Source organism: Schistocerca serialis, chromosome 2, assembly GCF_023864345.2.
Source record: "Schistocerca serialis cubense isolate TAMUIC-IGC-003099 chromosome 2, iqSchSeri2.2, whole genome shotgun sequence".
Lineage (NCBI taxonomy): Eukaryota > Metazoa > Arthropoda > Insecta > Orthoptera > Acrididae > Schistocerca > Schistocerca serialis.
The window spans coordinates 576221196-576244559 of record NC_064639.1 but is presented as its reverse complement, the minus strand read 5'-3'; the positions used below and the strand labels follow the sequence as shown (position 1 = coordinate 576244559).

General features: G+C 41.3%; 1 protein-coding gene across 1 annotated transcript in view; it reads left to right on the top strand.

The window, feature by feature from the left end:
• The window catches only part of LOC126457578 (protein takeout-like), a 137632-nt gene that overhangs the window by 104459 nt on the left and 9809 nt on the right, over positions 1 to 23364 (top strand). Inside the window, exon 4 of the mRNA XM_050094005.1 lies at positions 17205 to 17338. Within this exon, the coding sequence (XP_049949962.1) occupies positions 17205 to 17338 (134 nt within the window). The remainder of the gene's footprint in view (positions 1 to 17204; positions 17339 to 23364) is intronic.

Here is a 23364-nt window from a genome sequence, read left to right as displayed (position 1 = left end):
TCTCTCAGTATATATATTGCAAAGTATTTACATATTTTCCCAGTAATTATAATTTAATATTTTACAACTCATATTTACTATTGTCTTTTCTGCTCTTGTCCAGAAGTTACAAAATTTAAATGAAAATTTTAAATTTTAATCCACTAATGTAAACTCTCCTCTCATCGTTGCTATAGGACAAATCAGATACGACTAAATTGGTAAATAATTCTTACACGAGTAAAGTCTTACACAGCATCAGCCTATATACACACATGAAGACATCTCAATCTTATTAACTATGGATGGAAAAGAAGAAGGAATGAGACCTCACTCATCTGGGATAGTACACCAAATAAGTTTCACTCAGCTGGGACTTCACAGTTTGCAAAACTGTGTGTGCACCAAAGTATGGTAGATCCACTACAGATTCATAATTGCTGTCATCGATCTCTTCCTCGTCAGCGTCCCGAGTATTTCTACTAAATTCAGTATCTTCCTCCAAGTACCTCCAATTTTCATCACTGTAATAGGCAGCTCCGGTGTTTCATTATTTTTAGCAATATGCATTCCAATGAAAGGCGCAGTAATTACATTAGAATTAAGTTAACACTACTTGGTTCCAATCAAAGTCAGTCTTCCCTTGGTATTTTGATAACAAATCCGTTGTAATTAACATATCCATGCTTAAGCCTGGTATATTTAAAAGAGGATGATCTGTAATTACGTCTCGTATACCAATTGTATCAAAAGTTCTTGCTTTACTAATCTAGATATTTTTTCAGTAACGCCTTCTATTCTTAAAGTAGTTACTAACATTGCAATTAACTTATTCCTTTTAGGAATAGAATCAAAGAATGCTTGAAACAACACACTTGCTTACAGCTGTTATCAAGAATACACCGCACTCTTATGTCTGAAATTATTTATCTGATAGTGTGCCTTGGCTCACTTTGTACAGGCGCCCCATGAAATTTGTCAAACAAATCTTCCTCAATCTGTCTCCAGCTAAAATAGTCTCTTTCAGTTGCAATTATGTTTAGACTTACATCCACACAGTTACCAGTATTTACATGTGCACCTGACTTTTCTGTCCTGGCCACCAATTTCACGTGAAAGCATTTGACGACTTCTTCTGTCTTCGTTTGATGCTCATCAGCTTAATTACTATTTATCTTTGAATCATTGCTATAAAAATCATAATCTGCTTCTACTTTCTTTGACGAGCTAGCACAGCTCATAGTTTCCTCAACCTTATGATACTTGTTACCCCTTCCTCTATTAACTCCTCCTCCTCAAAATTTTGCAGTACTGAATCTGTTTCCTCCAGACGAATTACATAGCCTGCAGATTACCATCGCTGTCGTAGACGTAAGTATTTACTTCATCTTTGTTAGAACCTGTTACAGATACGCTATTTGGCTCTTCCCTTTTATTTGATGTTTTCTTTAGCTAGCTTATCCCATATTTTTAGTGTGTTGATTTACTATTTTGGTCTATTTGTCAATCACTGGACGTATTACTGACTCCACCTGGTGAACTCCAGTTTCCTTCGATGGGAATTAGTTTCCCTCATGCGGCCTGCTATCCTCACTAATCACTGATTCAGATCACATAGCATTCTGCTTTCCGTTCTGTCTAAACAGAGCATTCTCTACACGTCTTTGCTTTGGAAAATATTTGAAAACGTTGTGGCTGTCGATCTCCTCTTCTGCTACCTCTGGCACGATAAGTGGCCTACTATTATTATGCATTTGTTCTCTCACCCTCGTATTCCAAATCTTCAATAAATCAGTCCACGTTGTCCCAAGGAATGGAAATTATTCTTTTCCGCCAACACCAAGGTACTCCATGAAGTTTCTGGATTACAGATGGATGACGTCAACTTCTTGCCAAGATATCGAGTTTCACGTCCTCTTAGACTATTGCTCCATCTGTGGTGTGCAGGAACATGCGTAATGGTGATACTACTTGTGTGCTCTCTGTTGAAATGTGTGCTCGCAGAGTTAAAATTCACATGTCAAATTAATAAAAGTAGCTATCACTAGAGGTGCCATTAGTCAGAAAATGTTTCCTTTCTGAAGATGTTACAGAAATCACCAGGTCCCACGTCTTATCCAGTTGAAAGCTGCCGTCACGATTAATAAGAACTTTCGCCAAACGTATTTCCACCGATTTCTTAATAACTGCATTTTGGAAGGATTTCAACAAGGCTAAGATATCTGTGGCAGAATAATCCATTGCATGTCCTATGGAGTTACAACACTCGGTTATGGCTGACTTACTGGTTGCGAACGGCGAGTGTGGCAATCGTGTTCATCTCACCAGGCATGCACTGAGTACGCTGTCTTGCCGATGTAGGCTTTGCCATACTGGCAAGGTATTCTGTACATTCCAGCCTTCCGCAATACCAGATCGTCCTTTGCCGAACCGAGAATGGCACAAGTCTTTGTAAGTGGGCGGAAGATTGCTTTGACATAATGTTTCCTTAAGATTCTGCATAATATTGACAAAGTATTACCGACGTATGGGAGGACCACCTGGCCTTAAACTGCACCTCTTTATCTTGCAGGCGGTCATGTTTCTTCTTCCCTAAAGCTGCTGTGGAGAATATCCATTATCTTTGAACACAGATTCTAGGTAATCCAGTTCCTTTGCAAGGCTGACTTCATCAGTCACAACATAAGCCCAGTGCACCAATGTTCGAAGGACGGTTGTAGTCTGCTATGGATGGCGGCAGCTAGACGCTTGCAAATACAGGTCTGTATGTGTGGCCTTGCGGTAAATGGAATGGCCTAATGATCCATCCAGTTTACGGTTGACCAAGACGTCCAGAAAAAGCAGATTGCCGCCCTTCTCCGCTTCCGTCATAAATTTGAATTCAGATGCTGTAAAAAGAGTGGCAGTTCTTCTTCAACATGTGGCAACAATACAAATGTATCATCTTGCAAATACAGGTCTGTATGTGTGGCCTTGCGGTAAATGGAATGGCCTAATGATCCATCCAGTTTACGGTTGACCAAGACGTCCAGAAAAAGCAGACTGCCGCCTTTCTCCACTTCCGTCATAAATTTGAATTCAGATGCTGTAAAAAGAGTGGCAGTTCTTCTTCAACATGTGGCAACAATACAAATATATCATCTACATATCGCGTGATTTTTTTTTTTTTTTTTAAGTTTTACAGAATCACGAGTTTGGTGGAAGATCTTGTTAATCGTGACGGTGGCTTTCCGCTTGATAAGGCGTGGAACCTGGAGATTTCTATTATATCTTCACGAAGAAAACATTTTCTGATTAATAACACGGCTAGCCACAGTTAATTTTATTAATTTGACATCTGAATCTTAACTCCGGGGGCCCATGTGGTATCGCCATTATGCATGCGCCTGCGCGCCATGGATCGAGCAGTATTCGAAGAGATCACGAAACTCGACAGGGGTTGCTCGTGTAGCGGCTACCTTTGCGCATGCGTCTGCGCCCCACCTTTTGGCATAAAATTAGCAATGTGAACTAGCAATTTCCAGTGCAAAACACTGACCTGAAGGTGGCTGATTGGTTGTCAACCGATTTATCTTGCGAAGAAGTTGACGTCATCCGGCTAGAATCCTAAAATTTCGTGAAAAACTCCTTATACCGGGAAAATTTCAAGAATCAGTACCATGGCAGTTTGCCTTCTAATCCCATTAGTATCACTTGAGGTATCATTTTTTTTTCTGTCAAATGCGACAGACTAGAAACATACTTCCTAGAAAATTCTTTGATAGATTCAGCACTAGGAATATACATTTTACTGCTCCAAAATTCCCTTAATACAGCAGTCCATTTATTATGGAACCAGTAACAACTAAGGAAAGTTGGTTTGAATTCGGAAAGCGTTTGACAACGTAGCATGACATCAGCTGACCAGCGCAAAGCATCCCCTGACAAATGATTTCTAATGAAAGAAATTTTTTCTCGCACAGACCACACATACATCACCCCTCCTTCAAACTCATTCCTGAACTCTAACTGGTGTGTCTGCTTGTCTGAATCAAAACGTAAAAATTTCCGACATCCGACGAAAGTGGCGTCAACAGAAGCACCTTTTGCACACTAGTTTTACCCAAAGCAACAAGAGCTTACTTTCTATGTTAGCAATACTACTGTTTACATCCACTACTTGGAGTTTTACTGATTTTACTTTGTCAGAAATATTTTTGTCGAGTTGTTCACATATTTTATCACCATCAGTTCCTACCGTTTATTTCTGTTTTACAGATATTCCCTTTACTATTTACTTATGCAGCTTGTTTAGAGCAGATTTTGGATTCCTAGCCTGTTGTTTCTGTTAACCTCGTTTCTAAAAATTCATTGCCTTTTTCGTATTCATTGCGATCCTCACCAATCTCTGTTCGAAAATTTTCTCCAATTTCGATCATTATTGGCTTAAAAAATTCAAATGGCTCCAAGCACTATGGGACTTAACATCTGAGGTCATCTGTCCCCTAGACTTAGAACTACTTGAACCTAACTAACCTAAGGACATCACACACATCCATGCCCGAGGCAGGATTCGAACCTACGACCGTAGCAGCAGCGTGGTTCTGGACTTAAGCGCCTAGAACCGCTCGGCCACTGCGGCCAGCATCATTTTGTCTTACTTTTATTTCCAAACCATAACGACCGGATTCAGTTTTATAATTTAACTATTTAGTTTTCAAATCATTCCCTCCTTTATTTGTTTATTACTGGATTCCATGTCACGCTTTAAAACCTTTTTAAATTCCCTATTACTGCATTCCATTTGATTTTGCAATTCATTATTACTGGATTTTAACTCTTCATCGCCAGCCTGAATCTTAGCAAATAGCAAATGGATCTAACCTGACATCCCTACATTTCCATTTTGCATTTCAAATGGTTCAGTGGAGTCTCTTGCATTATCTAACTCATTTGAAATCTTGAATCATCAAATTCAGTGTCACTATTGGCACTTCCTTTGGTTCATCCCTAACTTCAAATAACCTTCATCTTCAAGTTTCATTTTTACTCCATAACCGTCAGCGACTGGTTCTATATACCATTTACAGTAGACTTCATATTTGATAAATAAGTTAGAGGCAGTTAATTAATTCAGTAAGAACTCTTGACTTAACTTATTTGCTTGAAATCGATGAGCGCAGCGTACCAGCAATCGTGATGGAACGCGCCGCAATCTAATGCAGGCAACAAGAGCAGCTGAGGCGGCGCTGATTGTGGCAGGTATCGCTTACTGCAGTAGCGGCGGGAGAGAGGGGCCGTGAAATCGGAGAGTGCACACAGCAGCCTGTGGGCCCACTCAGCACTGCGGTGAAGGACCATCTCCGTCTGCGCTCAGTGCTGGTGGTGCCCACAACATGATGTCGTCTTCTTCCACCTCATCACACTCGAGATTGCCGGGGATAGTATCCACTGTCTAGGCTTCACACTCAGGAACAAATCATAACACTGTACCCACTGTTTCTTTCACTGGGTCCTGGCACTTTTTCGTGTTGGTATTTTCTTTTTGTCTACCGAGTTCAGTTTTTACATCGGTCACTGTCACTTTCTATAATCCCAGACTGTTAGACCTTATAATTAATTTTCTCCGAGACATTTAAGTCTCATCTTTATCCAATCCCGGACTGATCTGCACCATATGTGAGGCTGTGGGTTAAAACTTTCGTTATAGCTTCATGAGATACTGCTAGTTTTTGGTACATTCAATATGCGTCTGTGTGATTTTAAATACCGCTGCCGTTGACATGTGCCTGCAAAGTATTTGTGTGGACAGCCAGAAAGTGATCAAGAAACCTGTTGCCCCCACTGGCCACCAGGTTGAGATTCCTGCTCGCCAGACTGGTGTAAAATGTTCTACCTCTCTACTTATAATCCTAAGGAGTCGGGAGTTATGGCGGTAAATCAAAGTTCACTGTTTTAATAAGCAGTATATTAATGAAAAGTTCACATGCACAAATTAATATTTTTCGAGTTCATTAAAGTTTTCCTATTGTAATCAGCACTGAATACAGTTCAGAGGCGACCTCTACTCGAAGTTCCAAATATTGTTAATTATCGCTCCATCTCTAAATTAAGTACCGTGCAGTTAATTGCTTTCCTTAACGGTGGTGAAGACGCTACGACACTTGCCATGCGTTTTTCTACAACACTACGGTCGGTACACAAAATAAAAACATTGAAACCAAAACACAGGGTTTCCAGTAAATTGTTAGTCCACAAAAGCTAACCTCTACACATTCGCACAAAAATGCGAGATACTAATTTAGTCGATTAACACTCAAGTCAGTCGTCTTCACTGCCGTCTGAGTCTTAGCGCACGCGGTCGTGGACAGAAGTATGCCACATCCTGAAGCGTAGCGAGATACATCACGTGCGACTGATGGTAATCGCATGGGTCTCATACAGTGCTGTGATGGGCCTTATATACTGTCGGTGAGGTTTCGCACTGGAAGGCAAACAGAACAGCTGTAGATGGAATGTCTTAAGCAAATGCAACAGAGATCAAATGGCACCCTTTCTAACTACAAGATCTTACATACTGTTCTTAGTTGAAGACTAGCAGCTTTCCCAACTTTTCAATGAGCAATACTGTACTCTATGTGTGTTCCATAAAAGTGTTAGTTAGACAACTCTTAAAATCCGATATCTAGAATTTTTTGCTAACGGAACCGAGGGTAGACAGCGATTTCTCAACTTTCTCTATTCTGTCGTTTGTACCTCCGTAAAGTTACATAAGTATCTTGAAACTTGGTATAGCTGCTTAATTACTTTTAATGAAAGTAGTATTGTACTTGCATCATTGTGACTTACTTCTGAAGGCTAGTTAATCTATCATGATTTTACATATTTAGCACAGAAATCAGTTTTTACTCAATAGCTTACAAAAAAGAAAAGGCATTACTTCATAAAAATCTCTTCGGTATGCCTTTACACAAAACGAGACCGAAAAGTAAAATTTCAGCTTACGTGTAGGGCAGTGTTCCAACTGATTAATCATCGCCACGCCCAAACTGCTAAGGACAAGATATGGTTCAAATGGCTCTGAGTACTATGGGACTTAACATCTGATGTCATCAGTCCCCTAGACTTAGAACTACTTAAACCTACCTAGCCTAAGGACAGCACACACATCCATGCCCGAGGCAAGATTCGAACCTGCGACCGTAGCAGCAGCGCGGTTCCGGACTAAAGTGCCTAGAATCGCTCGCCCACAACGGCCGGCGTGCTAAGGACAGAAACTTTAAAATTGAAGAGGGTGTTGATCTTATACTGTGTGCGTCATTTAAGAAGGCGTTTCTCGAAATCCCACCCCCATTCCGGATAAACAGGAGATGAAAGACTTTGTGAAAAATGTCGCTATTAAGGCAATACTGAAGCTAAATCTACAAAAATTACTGTTTGGTTTCTCGCTGAGAGGAAAAGGCATATGCGTTGCAGCATTTTTGGAAATTTAACCCCTATAGGGGTGAAATAGTGAATGAAACCTTTTTTTGGGAAAAAAATCATTATTAAAGTACTACTTAAGAATTTTGAAAGCTATATCTATGAAACTGATATTTGGCTTTCCGGTTACGAATAAAAAGTACGTGTTTCAGGGTATTTGCAAATGCAACCCATAAAGGGGGGAAATAGGGGATAAAATGTTTTATGAAAATATTTCACTATGAAAAATTTTTAAAGGTAAATCTACTAAAGTTTGAATTTGGCTTCCCTGTTAGAAACAAAAAAAAAGCATTTAAGTGTTTTTGGACATCGCCCCCTAAGGAAGTGAAGTAGGCAATGAGAAGTTCTATGAAAATATTTCATTGTGAAAGCATTTTCAAAGCTAAATCTATGAAAATTTTTATTTGGCATCTTGGTTGGAAATAAAACAACATATTTCGTTATTCTAAAAATGTTTGCAGCTATATCTATGAAAGCTGGTATTTCACTTTTCTGTTGGATATAAAGAAATACGTATTAGGGATGAAAAAGCGTTTACGGATACATCACTTACAAGAAAGCAAAAAGCATTATTAACAAAAACTATGGACTTCAGCTATCAAAATCGCTTATTCGTCAGAAGTACATTCCGAAAAGCCCATCCTTCTGTGGCCTTAATTAGCGTGAAAAGTTTAGGTGTTGCAATTTGTGAACAACATAAAAATTCGATGAAAGAAAAACAAAAGAAGAAAACCCTGCTGGGAATATGCTCTACGAGAGCGAAGCAGCGAGCGCTAAGCTAGTCATTTCGCGGTTTTGAAATTTCGTAAAAAGTGGATTTTTGTGGGACCTGACCAGGAAATCTTGCGGAGACTCAAAATATGCAACATCTGGTGCACAATGCTTCGCCTACGCGTTCGTGCACACTAAAAGCACGGCGGCTTGGCCCTGGCCGGCTGACGGGGAAGTACCCTCATTCACTCGCCACCGTTGTTATGTAGCCACAGCTCTTACTCCCCCAAAAGGTCCTCACAGAATTCGTCGTAAGTGTGTGTAAACAGTCCAGTGGGTGATCCGAATCGAAGAAAATAAACGATACAAGATGAGTCACTCTAGTGTCACTAGCGCATATCGAAGGTTTCAGAGAATAACAAGAACTGTTGGAAAAGTGGGGGAGGGGGACGATATTTACGGACACCGCCGCATTAGTGCACCGACTCACGTGACATCCCTGCGGAAGCGGCCTCCGTGGTAGCGAGCTGCAGCCCTACTATGATGTCTGAACACCGCTTATGATACTAAAGATCATCCTCCGTCAACAACCCAACACACTGAAACATTGTTTGTGCTGTCCCCTATCTCTTCCCCGTAGAGACATGTTGTATCTACCGCACATATTAAGAGACTTAAGTTTTTCAAAAAAATGGTTCAAATGGCTCTGAGCACTATGGGACTCAACATCTTAGGTCATAAGTCCCCTAGAACTTAGAACTACTTAAACCTAACTAACCTAAGGACATCACACACACCCATGCCCGAGGCAGGATTCGAACCTGCGACCGTAGCAGTCCCGCGGTTCCGGACTGCAGCGCCAGAACCGCACTGCCACCGCGGCCGGCTAAGTTTTTCATTTTTGATTTATGTACACTACTGGCCATTAAAATTGCTACACCAAGAAGAAATGCAGATGATAAACGGGTATTCATTGGACAAATATATTATACTAGAACTGACGTGTGATTACATTTTCGCGCAATTTGGGTGCATAGATCCTGAGAAATCAGTACCCAGAACAACCACCTCTGGCCGTAATAACGGCCTTGATACGCCTGGGCATTGAGTCGAACAGAGGTTGGATGACATGTAGCCGGCCGGGGTGGCCAAGCGGTTAAAGGCGCTACAGTCTGGAACCGCGCGGCCGCTACGGTCGCAGGTTCGAATCCTGCCTCGGGCATGGATGTGTGTGATGTCCCTGGGTTAGTTAGGTTTAAGTAGTTCTAAGTTCTAGGGGACTGATGACCTTGGAAGTTAAGTCCCATAGTGCTCAGAGCCATTTGAACCATTTTGATGACATGTACAGGTACAGCTGCCCATGCAGCTTCAACACGATACCACAGTTCATCAAGAGTAGTGTCTAGCGTATTGTGACGAGCCAGTTACTCGGCCACCATTGACCAGACGTTTTCAATTGGTGAGAGATCTGGAGAATGTGCTGGCTAGGGCAGCAGTCGAACATTTTCTGTATCCAGAAAGGCCCGTACAGGACCTGCAACATGCGGTCGTGCATTATCCTGCTGAAATGTAGGGTTTCGCAGGGATCGAATGAAGGGTAGAGCCACGGGTCGTAACACATCTGAAATGTCCACTGTTCAAAGTGCCGTCAATGCGAACAAGAGGTGACCGAGACGCGTAACCAATGGTACCCCATACCATCACGCCGGGTGATACGCCAGTATGGCGATGACGAATACACGCTTCCAATGTGCGTTCGCCGCGATGTCGCCAAACACGGGTGCGACCATCATGATGCTGTAAACAGAACCTGGATTCTTCCGAAAAAATGACGTTTTGTCATTCGTGCAACCAGGTTCGTCGTTGAGTACACCATCGCAAGCGCTCCTGTCTGTGATGCAGCGTCAAGGGTAACCGCAGCCATGCTCTCCGGGCTGATAGTCGATGCTGCTGCAAACGTCGTCGAATTGTTCGTGCAGATGATTTGTCTCGCAAACGTCCCCATGGGTTGACTCAGGGATCGAGACGTGGCTGCACGATCCGTTACAGCCATGCGGATAAGATGCCTGTCATCTCGACTGTTAGTGATACGAGGCCGTTGGGATCCAGCACGGCGTTCCGTATTACCCTCCCGAACCCACCGATTCCATATTCTGCTAACAGTCATTGGATCTCGACCAACGCGAGCAGCAATGTCGCGATACGATAAACCGCAATCGCGATAGGCTACAATCAGACCTTTATCAAAGTCGGAAACGTGATGGTACGCATTTCTCCTTCTTACACGAGACATCACAACAACGTTTCACCAGGCAAATCTGGTCAACTGCTGTTTGTGTATGAGAAATCGGTTGGAAACTTTCCTCATGTGAGCACGTTGTAGGTGTCGCCACCGGCGCCAACTTTGTGTGAATACTCTGAAGAGCTAATCATTTGCATATAACAGCATCTTCTTCCTGTCTGTTAAATTTCGCGTCTGTAGCAAGTCATCATGGTGGTGTAGCAATTTTAATGGCCAGTAGTGTATTACCAGCTTTAGGTTGGTCTTGATGCATCCATTACAATATATTTCTTGCTCACTGATCAGCATAAGCACTATGGTCACCATGTATCGCAGAATTGATTACTTATTGATCAAGGCGTGTAACGGATCACAGAAACATCTACGACAGGTTTCGGAGAGATAGAACATTGTACCGGTCCACAGTGAGTGCAGAAAATATTATAGTGATTTTGAAGAAGGTACAATTGTATTGATATGTTACTGTATGGCACGTTATCAGACAGCGTCATTACTTACGGAAGCATTCAGTATTGAATAATTGTCATTTAATCATGAAAAATAGAAACATCACTCACGGATTAGGCCTTAAGCCTGTTCAACCGGCCTACTGCTGCCTTCCAGGCAGTACTAGGAGCGATCTATGATCGTCAGATATTTCATTAGTATATTGCCAATCCCTCCAGCCGTTATTGCCAGCAGATGAATCTTGGCGATTCCGCTGGTTCTTTATTCAAGCAGCTCCTTATTTGCCCTCACAAGGGCTGAGTGGATCCTGTACCAGACATCCCTACCGCAGAAAAACAACTGAGAAGTTGCAAGAAATCAAACCTGGGTCATTGCGCACCGAAGGTAGCCACGCCTACCGTTCGGTTACGGAAGCATCCAGTATTATTCAATAAATAAACACGAAAATTCAGTAATGAAATTACATAAGTCCTTCATGGGACCACTTAAAATACAACACTATAAATCATCAAAAATAGAACAGAAGCAGCCCCATATAATTCCTAATCTCCGCAGCATTATTGGACTAAATAGGACTGCAAGGTGAACCTAATCTTCATTCACGGATGACTTAATGAAAATCCAATGTTGATCCTAGTACATGGAACAAAACCTCGAACAAAACAACAGATTTAGCCTTGGTGATAAAGAAAACACGTCTGTAGAGCGGGAAGTCGTGTAAATAAAATAATACGACAAAGAGCAGAACTAGCAGGCAACAGTCTCGCCGTGAATTCCTGTATATTGCAGTTCAGAAATTGCCGTCACAGTAAAACACAAGATAAAGGCGTCTGATCTTAACAAACAGGATCTTGAGAGACGCAGGCCGTGTCCACACAGAGAAGCATGCAAGTAGGGCCAGCAGTCTGTAGAAAAGGAGTAGAGCTTCGTCTATCACCCGCACGGCCAAGCTAACTCAGATCTTAACCACCCAATCACCTGATCAGTAAGAATGGCTCTACCTCGAAATTCATTGTACAGATGTCCTCTCCATCGGGGTATACGAGTTATAACGGGAGATGGCACTACAGACTGCCACATTGGATCCCCCAAAACATCAGCAAACTACTGTTTATAGACGATTCTTGCTTTCAATTTCTGTCATAACCACGCAACAGTTGTTTTAAAAAGAAAATGCTACAGTGCTTTCGAAAGTAACATCAGAGAGACGATTTTCTGCTCTTAATTGCATATCTGATCCAATAATACGTCTTTACTGTTTCCCTGGCAAGGGAAACGGTGAAGACCTCAACGGCAGTGAAGGTGGCGATGAAGATCATCAGAACGGCGGAACTGGTGGAAGAGGTAAGCTTTTGTATAAAAGCACCAGGCTGTAGCGTCTGTTCCCACAGTGCGAGGCTACAAAAGTCGTCTGTTCCACAAGTTAGTGGCGGCCTCACTTATAACTCTAAGCTAAATGCTTGAATTTTTATCATGGAAAGGTGCAACTACCTTTCCCCAAACCAAACTTTAACCTAAGACATGATTGTAAATTTCAAAAGGAAAATTACTCCAGGAAGTAACCGATCTTCCATCGCTACTCATGGCGGTTCAACTAGTCCTTTGGATTCTGGAGAGACTAGAACATCATGTAAGGAAGAGTCGGAGCTTCCTAGTACTTCTTCAAAGATAAGACCCAAGAAAAAACACCTACTGGGGACTCTGAACATCAACACACTTATGAAAGTTGAAAAACTGAAACACCTAACAGATACTCTCAGTCAACGCAACATACTTACATTAGCACTTCAAAATGAATATGCATTTGAGTCAGGTGGATACAGGATCTACAAAGGAAACCAGCCATTAAAAATTCCAATAATACGACATATTAGGAACAGCGTTTATGGTCAAACAGCAGCTTACGGAATCAATAACTAATTTTAGCTCCCCATCAGAACGAATTTCATTTCTGATTTTCAAGTCAGGCAATAAATGTTACACTATTATGAATGCACATGCACCTACCAACCAACAAAACAGAACAAATGCTGACAAAGTGGAAGACTTTTGGCAAATGCTAGAACACGAAACATCCATATTACCAAAAGAACATATAAAAATTTTAGTGGGCGACTTTAATGCACAAGTTGGCAAAAAAATAAAATTTAAATCAGTAGTTGGAGATTATCCAGCACATGAAAGAACCAACAGAAATGGGGAAAGACTCATAGATTTTTGTAAACAATTTAATCTAAAACTAATGTCGACATTTTTCAGGAAACTTGCAAGAAAGAGAAAAACGTGGGTATTACCTAAACTATAAGGAAATCTTGGATGTCAGAGTGAGGAAGGACCTAAACATAGACTCAGACCATTATCTGACTGAAACAAAGACCATGTTCCAACCGAACAAAACTAAACCAAAACCAATAATATTTCCAAGAGTAAACAATAAATTTCTCATGCAAAATCAGGACAAATTCTTTGATATACTAAACACAAGAAAAATGGATGATTGGGAAGAAACTGAAGAAACAATGCTAAGGTGAGTTAAAGAAATGGGACAACCACGAAGAATACCAAGACACAGATGGTGGAACGAGCTGTGTGATGAAGCAATTGACAATCGACTAAAGGCATGGAAGAAGTGGAACAGTAGTAAGAAACACGACTACTGGGGAGAGTTTCAAAAGGAAGGAAAAGACAGCAAAAATCATCAGATCAGTGAAAATAAAATATGACAGATTAGAAGAAATGGATTCAGACTTTAAAAGGAACAACACTAGAGACTTCTATAAGACCTTCAGAGACGTTTTAACAGGATTCCAGTCACAAAGTTTACATTTTAATGATAAAAATGGAAAAATGGTTTTAAGCTATAAAGATAATTGCCAAATTTTACCTGAATACTTTGAAAATATATTAAATTGTGGAGAGCCTAATGACAGGTTACAATTTAAAAAACCACAACATGAAAAGTCACCATCGGAACCACTAGAAGAAATAGAAAAGATTATCAAAGCATTGAAGAATAACAAAAGCACCAGAAAAGGATGGGATAGTAGCAGAAATGTGGAAACTAGGGGGCTTATCCGCATGGCAGAAAATTCAAAAAGTAACTAAAGACATTTGGAAAAAAGGAATCATACCCAGTAACTGCAAACAAGCATTGATCCATTCTCTCCATAAAAAATGAGATAAAACAGACACCAACAACTACAGGGGCATATCCTGCTTACCAGTGACATACAAAATACTTTCTAAAACACTTTTAAGTAGAATAGAGGAACAATCAGGACCTAATATAGCATTTATCAAGCAGGATTTAGAATAGGTAGATCATGTGCAGAACAGATTCTTCATTTAAAAACAATTTTGAGAGTGAGAGATATACAAAATAAAAATACAGTCGTTACTTTCGCAGACTTCAAGAAGGGCTACGACTCAGTTGACAGACAAACACTATTCCAGATACTTTACGAATCAGGGATAAACGAAAACACCAGAAGACTTGTTGAACAAACGCTCACAGATACAACATCAAGAATTAAGTTTCAAGGCGAAATTTCTGAGCCATTCAAAATCAAAACAGGAGTTCGACAAGGAGATGGACTGTCCCCAATTCTCTTTAACTTGGTTTTAGATAAAATAGTAAAAACATGGGAAAGCACAATAAACACCAGAGGCACAAAGGGTGTAAACATGGGCCAAGGAAAGAAAAAATTTGAAGTGAAATGTTTAGCCAATGCCTATGGCATTGATTACTGAAAACCGAACAGACGGAACAGTTATGCTTGATCTGTTACACGAGATTGCTGAAAAGACTGGGCTAAAAATATCCTATGAAAAAACCGAGTATATGGAAAAATTAAAAGGGTTGATACATTCAAATACCTGGGGGAGTGGATCCAAGCCAATGGACTGGATAACACAACAAATAAAGAAAGAATAAAAAAGTTAGAGTTTGCATATAAATTAACACAAAACTACTACAATAAGAAATCAATATCCATACAAGCGAAGATTAGACATTATAATTCAATTATTAGGACAGAAGCAACGTATGGATCAGATAGCCCAACACTGAGTAAGAAAGGCGAATTAAGAGAACTAGAAAAAGAGAGAGAAAAATACTAAGAAAAATTCTAGGCCCTGAGAAAAACAAGGAAAATATGTGGATTTAAAGGAGAAATGAAGACTTATACAAAAATACAGAAAATATCACAGATACAATGAGTAAGAGACGGCTAAAATTTTATGGACATTTGAAAAGAATGGATGAAACACGGATTACAAAGAAAATTTTTAATTACGTTAGTAAGCTGAAAAAATGGATAGAAGCAGTAAAGAAAGATGCCAACAAAATAGGTGTTACGGAAGAAATAATACGTGATAGGAATCACTTCAGGCTACTAATAGAAAACGCACACTATGAAGAAGATGAGCCAAAACCTCGACCCAAGAGAGTTTGGACAGATGAGCAGAGACGAGCAGTTAGCGAGAAAATGAAGAAGTACTGGGAAGAACGGAAGAAAAAGAAACACCATAAGTCTTAAGTTGTATGCGGTCCATAGCTGGCCAAATTCATAAATAAAAAAATACTACCAGTTTCGCTCCTTCATGTAACTTTGTTTTCCATATACGTTTTGAATAACCAAATAGAGAAGTAAACGATGTGAAAAGTCTTATTTCGTAATCCAGCATGTTATTTAATACAGGCTGGCAATACCTGATAGTCGGTCTATGTCCTCTTCCCGAAAATGCTGAGAGCATATATTGCTATGTTTACTCGGTTCCCAATCTTTCCTCCTCATAGCGTTCACCTAGCGGGCTTTTCGAGTCGGATTTGTGGGAAATCTAAAGCCAAATTAACATAAATAAAAACACTACAGAAAACTTAAAGCGCACTAGCAAAACTCATCTGCGTGGAAGAAAATAGCGCTTCAATGAGCCAATTTAGGAATGAACTGTGATCCTTTCACACCTTGGAATATAATCAAATTGATTAGAACATCCGTAAAAGACACAAAAGGGCATTTTTGATCAAAACATTTCCACCAGAAGATAATATTTGAGGCAACTACCATGGCGGACGTCGGCTTCAAGTTCGTGACGTCATGACAACTCCCCTTATTTTACGTCAACGGTGCTTTTAATGTGCAGCCAAAGACGTGACTTTCCTAGCAGACGATAAGAGTGCACAGAGTGTCTTTTTCACCTCGTAAGCGACTTACAATTCGCGTAGTGATAAATAATATAAAAGACATATTCTAACAGACGGCTTTCGAAAGTACAAATTATCTTCGTGTAAGGAAGAGGCGTTTTGAGACGTGTAAAAAGTCAAGAAAAGTCAGCTTTTGTAAAGTGGAAGTGTAAAGCACAAGTTTTACACTGATGCAGAGGGTATTTATTCAATGTCAGAATGATGGTTGTGATCTTAATCTATATTTACAGTTTTTCCACATCAAAAATCATGGGGCACGATACTGTCGCACAATTAACAACTGAGTGAAGTTCTTCAAAAGCGGACTTGTAGCTCCGAATCTTTTAGAAGTCTACTACCGGAAACAGTAAGATAAAGACATTTCATTCATATGCTGCAACCCTTAAATCGATTACCCTGCCGAATGGAGTTCAGATGACGGGACGGCTTTCATATTTAGATTTTTCGTGTTAGTCCTAAATCACAATAGGTAGGCAATTGCAAGAACTGAGTGAAGTTTTTCAAAAGCAAACTTGTAGCTTCAAAGCGCTTTGGACGTCGTAAAATCTATATACCGTAAACTAGTGATTGGAGGTGTTTTGTTATTACTTAAATATCGTAACCAAACAGGTACGTCCAAATACAAAAATGTCAGTTAATAATGTTCTCCAAATGACTTTAGAGTACTTTTCAGAAGTTTCCAAATGACATAGCTGGAGCCGGCCGCTGTGGCCGAGCGGTTCTAGGCGCTTCAGTCCGGAACCACGCTGCTGCTACGGTCGCAGGTTCGAATCCTGCCTCGGGCATGGATGTGTGTGATGTCCTTAGGTTAGTTAGGTTTAAGTAGTTCTAAGTTCTAGGTGACTGATGACATCAGATGTTAAGTCCCATAGTGCTCGCAGCCATTTTTGACATAGCTGGAGAATACTTTTAAACACTTGATATCTTTTCCCTTCTTTTTGTGGTGATGTAGGCCAATGTTCAGCAATGTGGATGTGTTACTAATAGACACAAGACGTTAGCCTGCCAACAAATACGGCAGTTTTACAGTGCTTTACCTCCCATAGTCGCCTTACTGTACGAGTTGTAGTTATTGTTGCTTCGTGTGATCTCTTGCAGGGCCAATCTGCTGGACAGCAAGTTCGAGGTGATCAGCAAGACGCCGAGCTTCACCGTTCACGGTGCCTTCGAAGGACGTGGAGCCCTTCTCACTTTTCCGCTAGTCGCCAATGGCCTCTTCTGGATCAACATGAGTAAGTGACTCATCCAACTCGGAAAATTTGTTGCTCTTATCTTCATCAACATTGTAACATTCCTAATCTACCTCTCTCAGCAAAATGCTTGTGTCTACAGAGTGAGGTAGCGTGTTATTAACGGATTGATTTGTATTGGTAATTGAGAAGGAACTGCTTGAGTGCGAGGTCGCAAAAGGCCAATGATTTTTGCGGCATTCGATGGCCCACATATTGACCACCTCGCAATCGCAATATTGACTGCTAATGGCAACAGAGGGCGGGACTGCAGGTATCCAATGATGAGCACAGCATGATGCTACGGAGCGTAAGTGCTTAATCGACAAGTAACTCCAACAGTGCTACAGTGCCAGTGGTGTTGGTCTACATCAGAGCAGTGCAACGACAAACAAAGCCAACATTACATTACATCTACAACGACATTTCGTCAGAAAGGAACCCAGGGAATTTCGCAGAGTGTGAAAGAAGTGGCAGATGAAATATTAGCATTAGTGCAAGATGAATCTGTGGAATGTGTGGTGTCGTATATACTCGACTGTGTACATGAGAATTACAATGATGACAATATGTGGTTAATAAGTGAAAGCGTTACTGAAACAGAAGTCGAGTCATGTAGTTCACCTTCCTTATCGAACAGGGAGCTACAAATTCCGTCTCCAGTGAAGAGTTGTAAAGGACACTCGTTGTCCAAGGAACGGGTACTAAACATAATTACTACATGGAAAATTGTCCGCAGTGTAGTAAAAAAAAAGATTATGAACAGATTTCGAATAAGTCCTTAGCAGTATGATTCTGCAGCGCATAAGAAAAAGACAAAGGATATTCAAGGGAAGACAAGGCGCACTTGCTACAAAAACGGTATTTGCGCGTTTCAAGGATCCTCGATACAATTTAGAGGGTGTGTATAATGTGATCTACTAGTTTATGCACATCAAATTGCGCCTGACATAAATGATAAGCAGTGGATGGTTGCATAACTTCAAACAGTGCTGCAGACTGATAACGAAAGTAAAATAACGAAATTTCAAACAAAGCGTCAAGTTCATGATGCACAGCGAACTGCGGAATCGCCCGAACATTTGTAGATGAGATAAACATACTTATACCATAGTTCAGTAACGAATCTGTTTTCAACTCCGACCAATCGGGATTTGAAAAAAATGGTTCAAATGGCTCTGAGCACTATGGGACTTAACTTCTACGGTCATCAGTCCCCTAGAACTTAGAACTACTTAAACCTAAATAACCTGAGGACATCACACACATCCATGCCCGAGGCAGGATTCGAACCTGCGACCGTAGCGGTCGCGCGGTTCCAGACTGTAGCGCCTAGAACCGCTCGGCCACCCCGACCGGCTCGGGATTTGAAGAGGAAATGCGTATGAAAGGAACCTTGGATATTAGAAGTACCAAAAGAGTTGTATCAAGATCGACTAACATCGATGCCTAATGCATTCGTACACATTTATGACAACTGTTAATCTGGATGGTAAATTGGCTGGAACTTTATTTATTTATTGTGCTGCAAGTAGTTGGAGGTGCTCTGCCCCATACGATTTTTTTTCTCGTACGTGATCTTGCACGGGCAGTAGGAGATATTTATGTCACAGCAAGCAATAATGGAAAAATGGGCATATAAGAACTGCAGGCTATGGTATGAGCACTGCTTTTTGCCAATAGCTGGTCAAAATAACTTGCTTTTGCTTCATTAATGGTCTTCGTACCAAAACGTTTACTCCTTTAGAGTAGATTATTCCATCTGAAAAGTGTGTGACGTTGCAGTTCATACCAGCTCGAACCACTAGACAAATTCAGCCGCTGGATGTTTATTTTATCCGCGCGTGTAAAATACATTATCGCGCTACCTGCAACTACGCATTAAAGGAGAGCCAGTTTCTCGATATGCTTCACGACAGACTGTTTCGTATTAGGCTGTATGCCATCACATTCCATCACTTCTCATCACACCAACATGATTCTATATACACCAACATGATTCTATATACATTATTTAAGGGTGGATATCTAGTTGAACGTCCTGCACGGTTTCTGACTTCCCAAGGAGTTCGCCTTCGATCTTGATGGTGCGAATCTTTGTGGTCATTGTGGCCCATCGTTTTTCATTCATTGTATATGGTGCAAGTTAATGGCTTGTTTTCACCATTTTTTCAATTTGGACGATGTCAGTTTTCTGAAGTGTGATACATACATCCGATAGAAGAGTGAGCTCTGCACTTCATGGACTCTCAAGTGAGCCTTACTAAAGACTGAACGCGTGGCTTCACATTCAAGGAATTCCTTGTGAGTGAAATGGCAGTAACTTTCGTTTCCACACCGTCTGTCAGACTCTCCTAACGTCCACGCCTGCCGCGCCGAAGCTTATAGAAGCCTACTGCCGGAAAAATGAAGACAACAACAGTACATTCATATGCTGCAAGCCTTAAGTCGATTACCTTGGAGAACGGAGTTCAGAGCACGGTCCGGCTTACGAATCCAGATTTTTCATGGTATTCGTAAATCCCAACAGGCAGGTTTCTGAATGGTTTCTTCCATAAGATCGCCACCGACTGATTCCTCATCATTGCCCATACGATCACTAAAAGTGATGTCCATGTCTACAGGACTTCTCTTTTATTATTATTCTTTTTGTAGAGTGGGATTCAAATTCCCGTACGACGATCCTGGTTTAGGTTCTCTTTGGATTTTCTGAGCACATCGGGTTAACTATGAATTTTTCTTCCAAACTTGCTTTAAAAAAAAGGACAGTGCAGATTCCAGCTTAACATAGTTTTATTGGGTTGGTGCGTAAGTTCATAGTGTTTTTTCATAAGCTTAATAAACACAACAGAGACGCATAACAGAGACTTAATTCGTCAATAATATATTCCCTTCACTGTTTACAATAGTCTGCCAAAGCTACAGTAACTTCCAGATTCCGCGAGCGCGGAAATCGCGTGGTTTTGAGGCGAAGAACACGTCGAGCCATGTCTCGAGCGCATTTTCATCCAGGAAGGATGTTACTTGAATGTTGTTTGGTAGAGAGCGGAACAGGTGAGTGTTTTTCGTCTTCCTAGTAGAATGCGGGCGGGCATTATCGCCGAGTACCATCGCTTCGCCGCGCGGAATGGCCGTGGGATTTGAGGCGCCATGTCACGGATTGCGCGGTCGCTCCCACCGGAGGTTCGAGTCCTCCCTCGGGAACGGGTGTTTGTTGCTCTTAGCATAAGTTAGTTTAAGTAGTGACCAAGTCTAGGGACAGATGACCTCAGCAATTTGGTCCCTTTGGAATACAAACACATTTTAACCATCACTTCACGCAGTCTTCCTGCTTGTTGTTCTTGGATTACATCTGCAAGACATCTCTGTTGTTGCAATAAATGTCAGCCGTATTGGTTACACCTAGGGGAAGCATTTAGTAGTACACCACACCTTCGCTGTTCCGTCAGATACTTAATATTATCTTTTGTGAATGTGTGCTGGACTGTGTACGGGGAGCTGTTGCTTCTTTTTTTGGCTCAAAAATTCCTTTCGTTTCCTTATGTTAACATAAAGACACCATTTCTCGCCACAAATGACGATATAGGATAGGAATGGTCACTGTCGTTTATGAGCCAACTGATGACGAGCAAGCAGACATGGACATTTGGCCACCCGCTGAATTCTGTGATTTTGTCTTGGAGCATGCGGTATCCACACTTCCGGTTTTTGAACCCTCTCCATTGCATGGAAATGTTGCACCGTGGTGGAATGATTACAGTTCGTCACGTTTGCCAGTTCTCGTGTGGATTAATGCGTTTAAACGATTTTCATCAAACCCCGAAGGTCTTCCTGAACGTGGATAGTCACTAATGTCAAAACGATCTTCCATAAAATGAGAAACTACTTTCTTGTTGTGCTCTGTCCAATGGCTTTATTCCCACACACGGCGGAAATGTTTGTGGCTTCCTCCGCTGCTGCCACTCCTCTATTGATCTCAAACAGAAGAATACGTCGAATGTTCTGATTTCTCCACTTGGTACTCCATTTTCTATACATACTTATACAAGGTGTCCGAAAAGTCTTTCCCTGATTACATAAATTGATAACTCAGGCTAGAAGTAAGATACAAATATGAAACTGGTGTCTAATTGTTTACAGACTATCAAAGTTTTTTTCACACATCAGTAAACTTCCACATGAGCACCCTTGGTAGCACGTAGCACATCTAGGCGATATTCAGTTTCCGTCCCCACATTAGCCAACATCACTGGATGGACTCATTCAACGACTGTGGTTATCCGTTGCCGCAGGGTTTCAAGATCTGGTACACGTGTTCGGTAGACCTCGTCCTTGACATAACCCCATAAAAAGAAGTCTAATGGGGTTATGTCAGGAGAGCGTGGAGGCCAAACCGTTGGCCCATAACGACCAATCCATCGCCCAGGAAAGGTCATATCGAGATAGGCACAGACGTCCAAACCCCAATGAGGCGGTGCACCGTCTTGCTGAAACAAAACATCGGGGTGATACTGAAGCAGCTGAGGAACAGCATATAGTTGCAACATGTCCAGATACACTGCAGATGTGATGGTAGCTTCAGCGAAGAAGAATGGCTCGATAATTCGATCGTGCAATAGCGCGCACCAAACATTCACTTTTGGACTGCCTCTGGTGCACTCCATGACCTCGCCAGGGGGTTGTGAACCCCAAATGCGCACATTATGGCGATTCACTACTCCACTGACAAAAAAGGTCGCTTCGTCGGAAAAGGCAATTCATCTGAAATAACCATCATCGTCCTCAATACGTGATAGCATTTCGACGGCAAAGTCATATCGACGTATACTGCCATTGGGCAACAAGGCCTGAACGATTTGCACTTTGTATGCACGAAACAATAAACGTTTGTGTAAAATGTCATGGAGAGAGCTTTCTGGCATCTGTAATTCATGTGAGGCCTTGCGCACCGATTTCTTCGGACTTCGCAGAAAAGACTGCCTTACAGTTTCCACCCTGTCTGCTGAGGTTCTTGGTCTACCAGACCTCGGAAAGTCAGCAAACGATCCTGTGTTCTTGAACTTCTCATAACAGGCTTTAATGCTCTTGACATCAGGTGGATTCCTTCCAGATGTTGTCTGGAAGTGTCTCTGCACTGTGGTTCGTGATCGTGTCTCATGGTACCACAGGACACACTGTGCCTTCTCCTGATTGGTTAACATGGCTTCTTGGGCACTGCACCTCATCCACTACTTACGTACTGTGAACATAAAACAGAAAAAAACTTTGATAGTTGTAAACAATTCGACACAAGTTTCATATTTGTATCTTACTTCTAGCCTGAGTTATCAATTTATGTAATCAGGGAAAGTCTTTTCGGACACCCTGTACATCTGATCAAATACCCTACTTTTATAGAAATATTGGAGTTCACTGCGGAGAAATTCCATTCACAGAAAACATAACAGGCACAAAATTGGCAGTCTAACGCACTGTTTGCTCATGTGAGACGTACAAATCGCTTCGTCAAAAATCGTGAAGAGAATAAGCTGTCGTCTTGTTCAGCAGTTCGTTCCAGAATTCGGTTTATGAAGTTAGAGTCAAACCAAGACAAAAACATTTGTTTACCTCCCACTCTGCGAGATCAGTTTTCACTGTTGAGTACAAATCAGGACACAACAGTAGACGCTTCAGTACCAGTTTTTTTCTCATTACGTGACATTGAATCTTGGCTGTCGAGCACAGTGGATTGTTGAAGCATGACGCGCTACACACGTCAAGGCGTCGTGCTGGTGTCTCCAGTCGCAGTCAAGCCTGGCACCTCACAAACCGAGGATTTTCGCTACTATTTCTGTTATAAATGTATCGTGGAAGAATCCTGTTGAACGGAATACAATAATACGGTTATACTTTAGGAGGTAGGACGAGGACTAAAACTTGCCAACTATATTAATGATCAAATGTATTTAAATAGAATAGTAAACAGCTTTTAACCCCCATATGATACTGGCTAATAAGGCTGTTACTATTATTCTGTCCTGCTTCCTTCG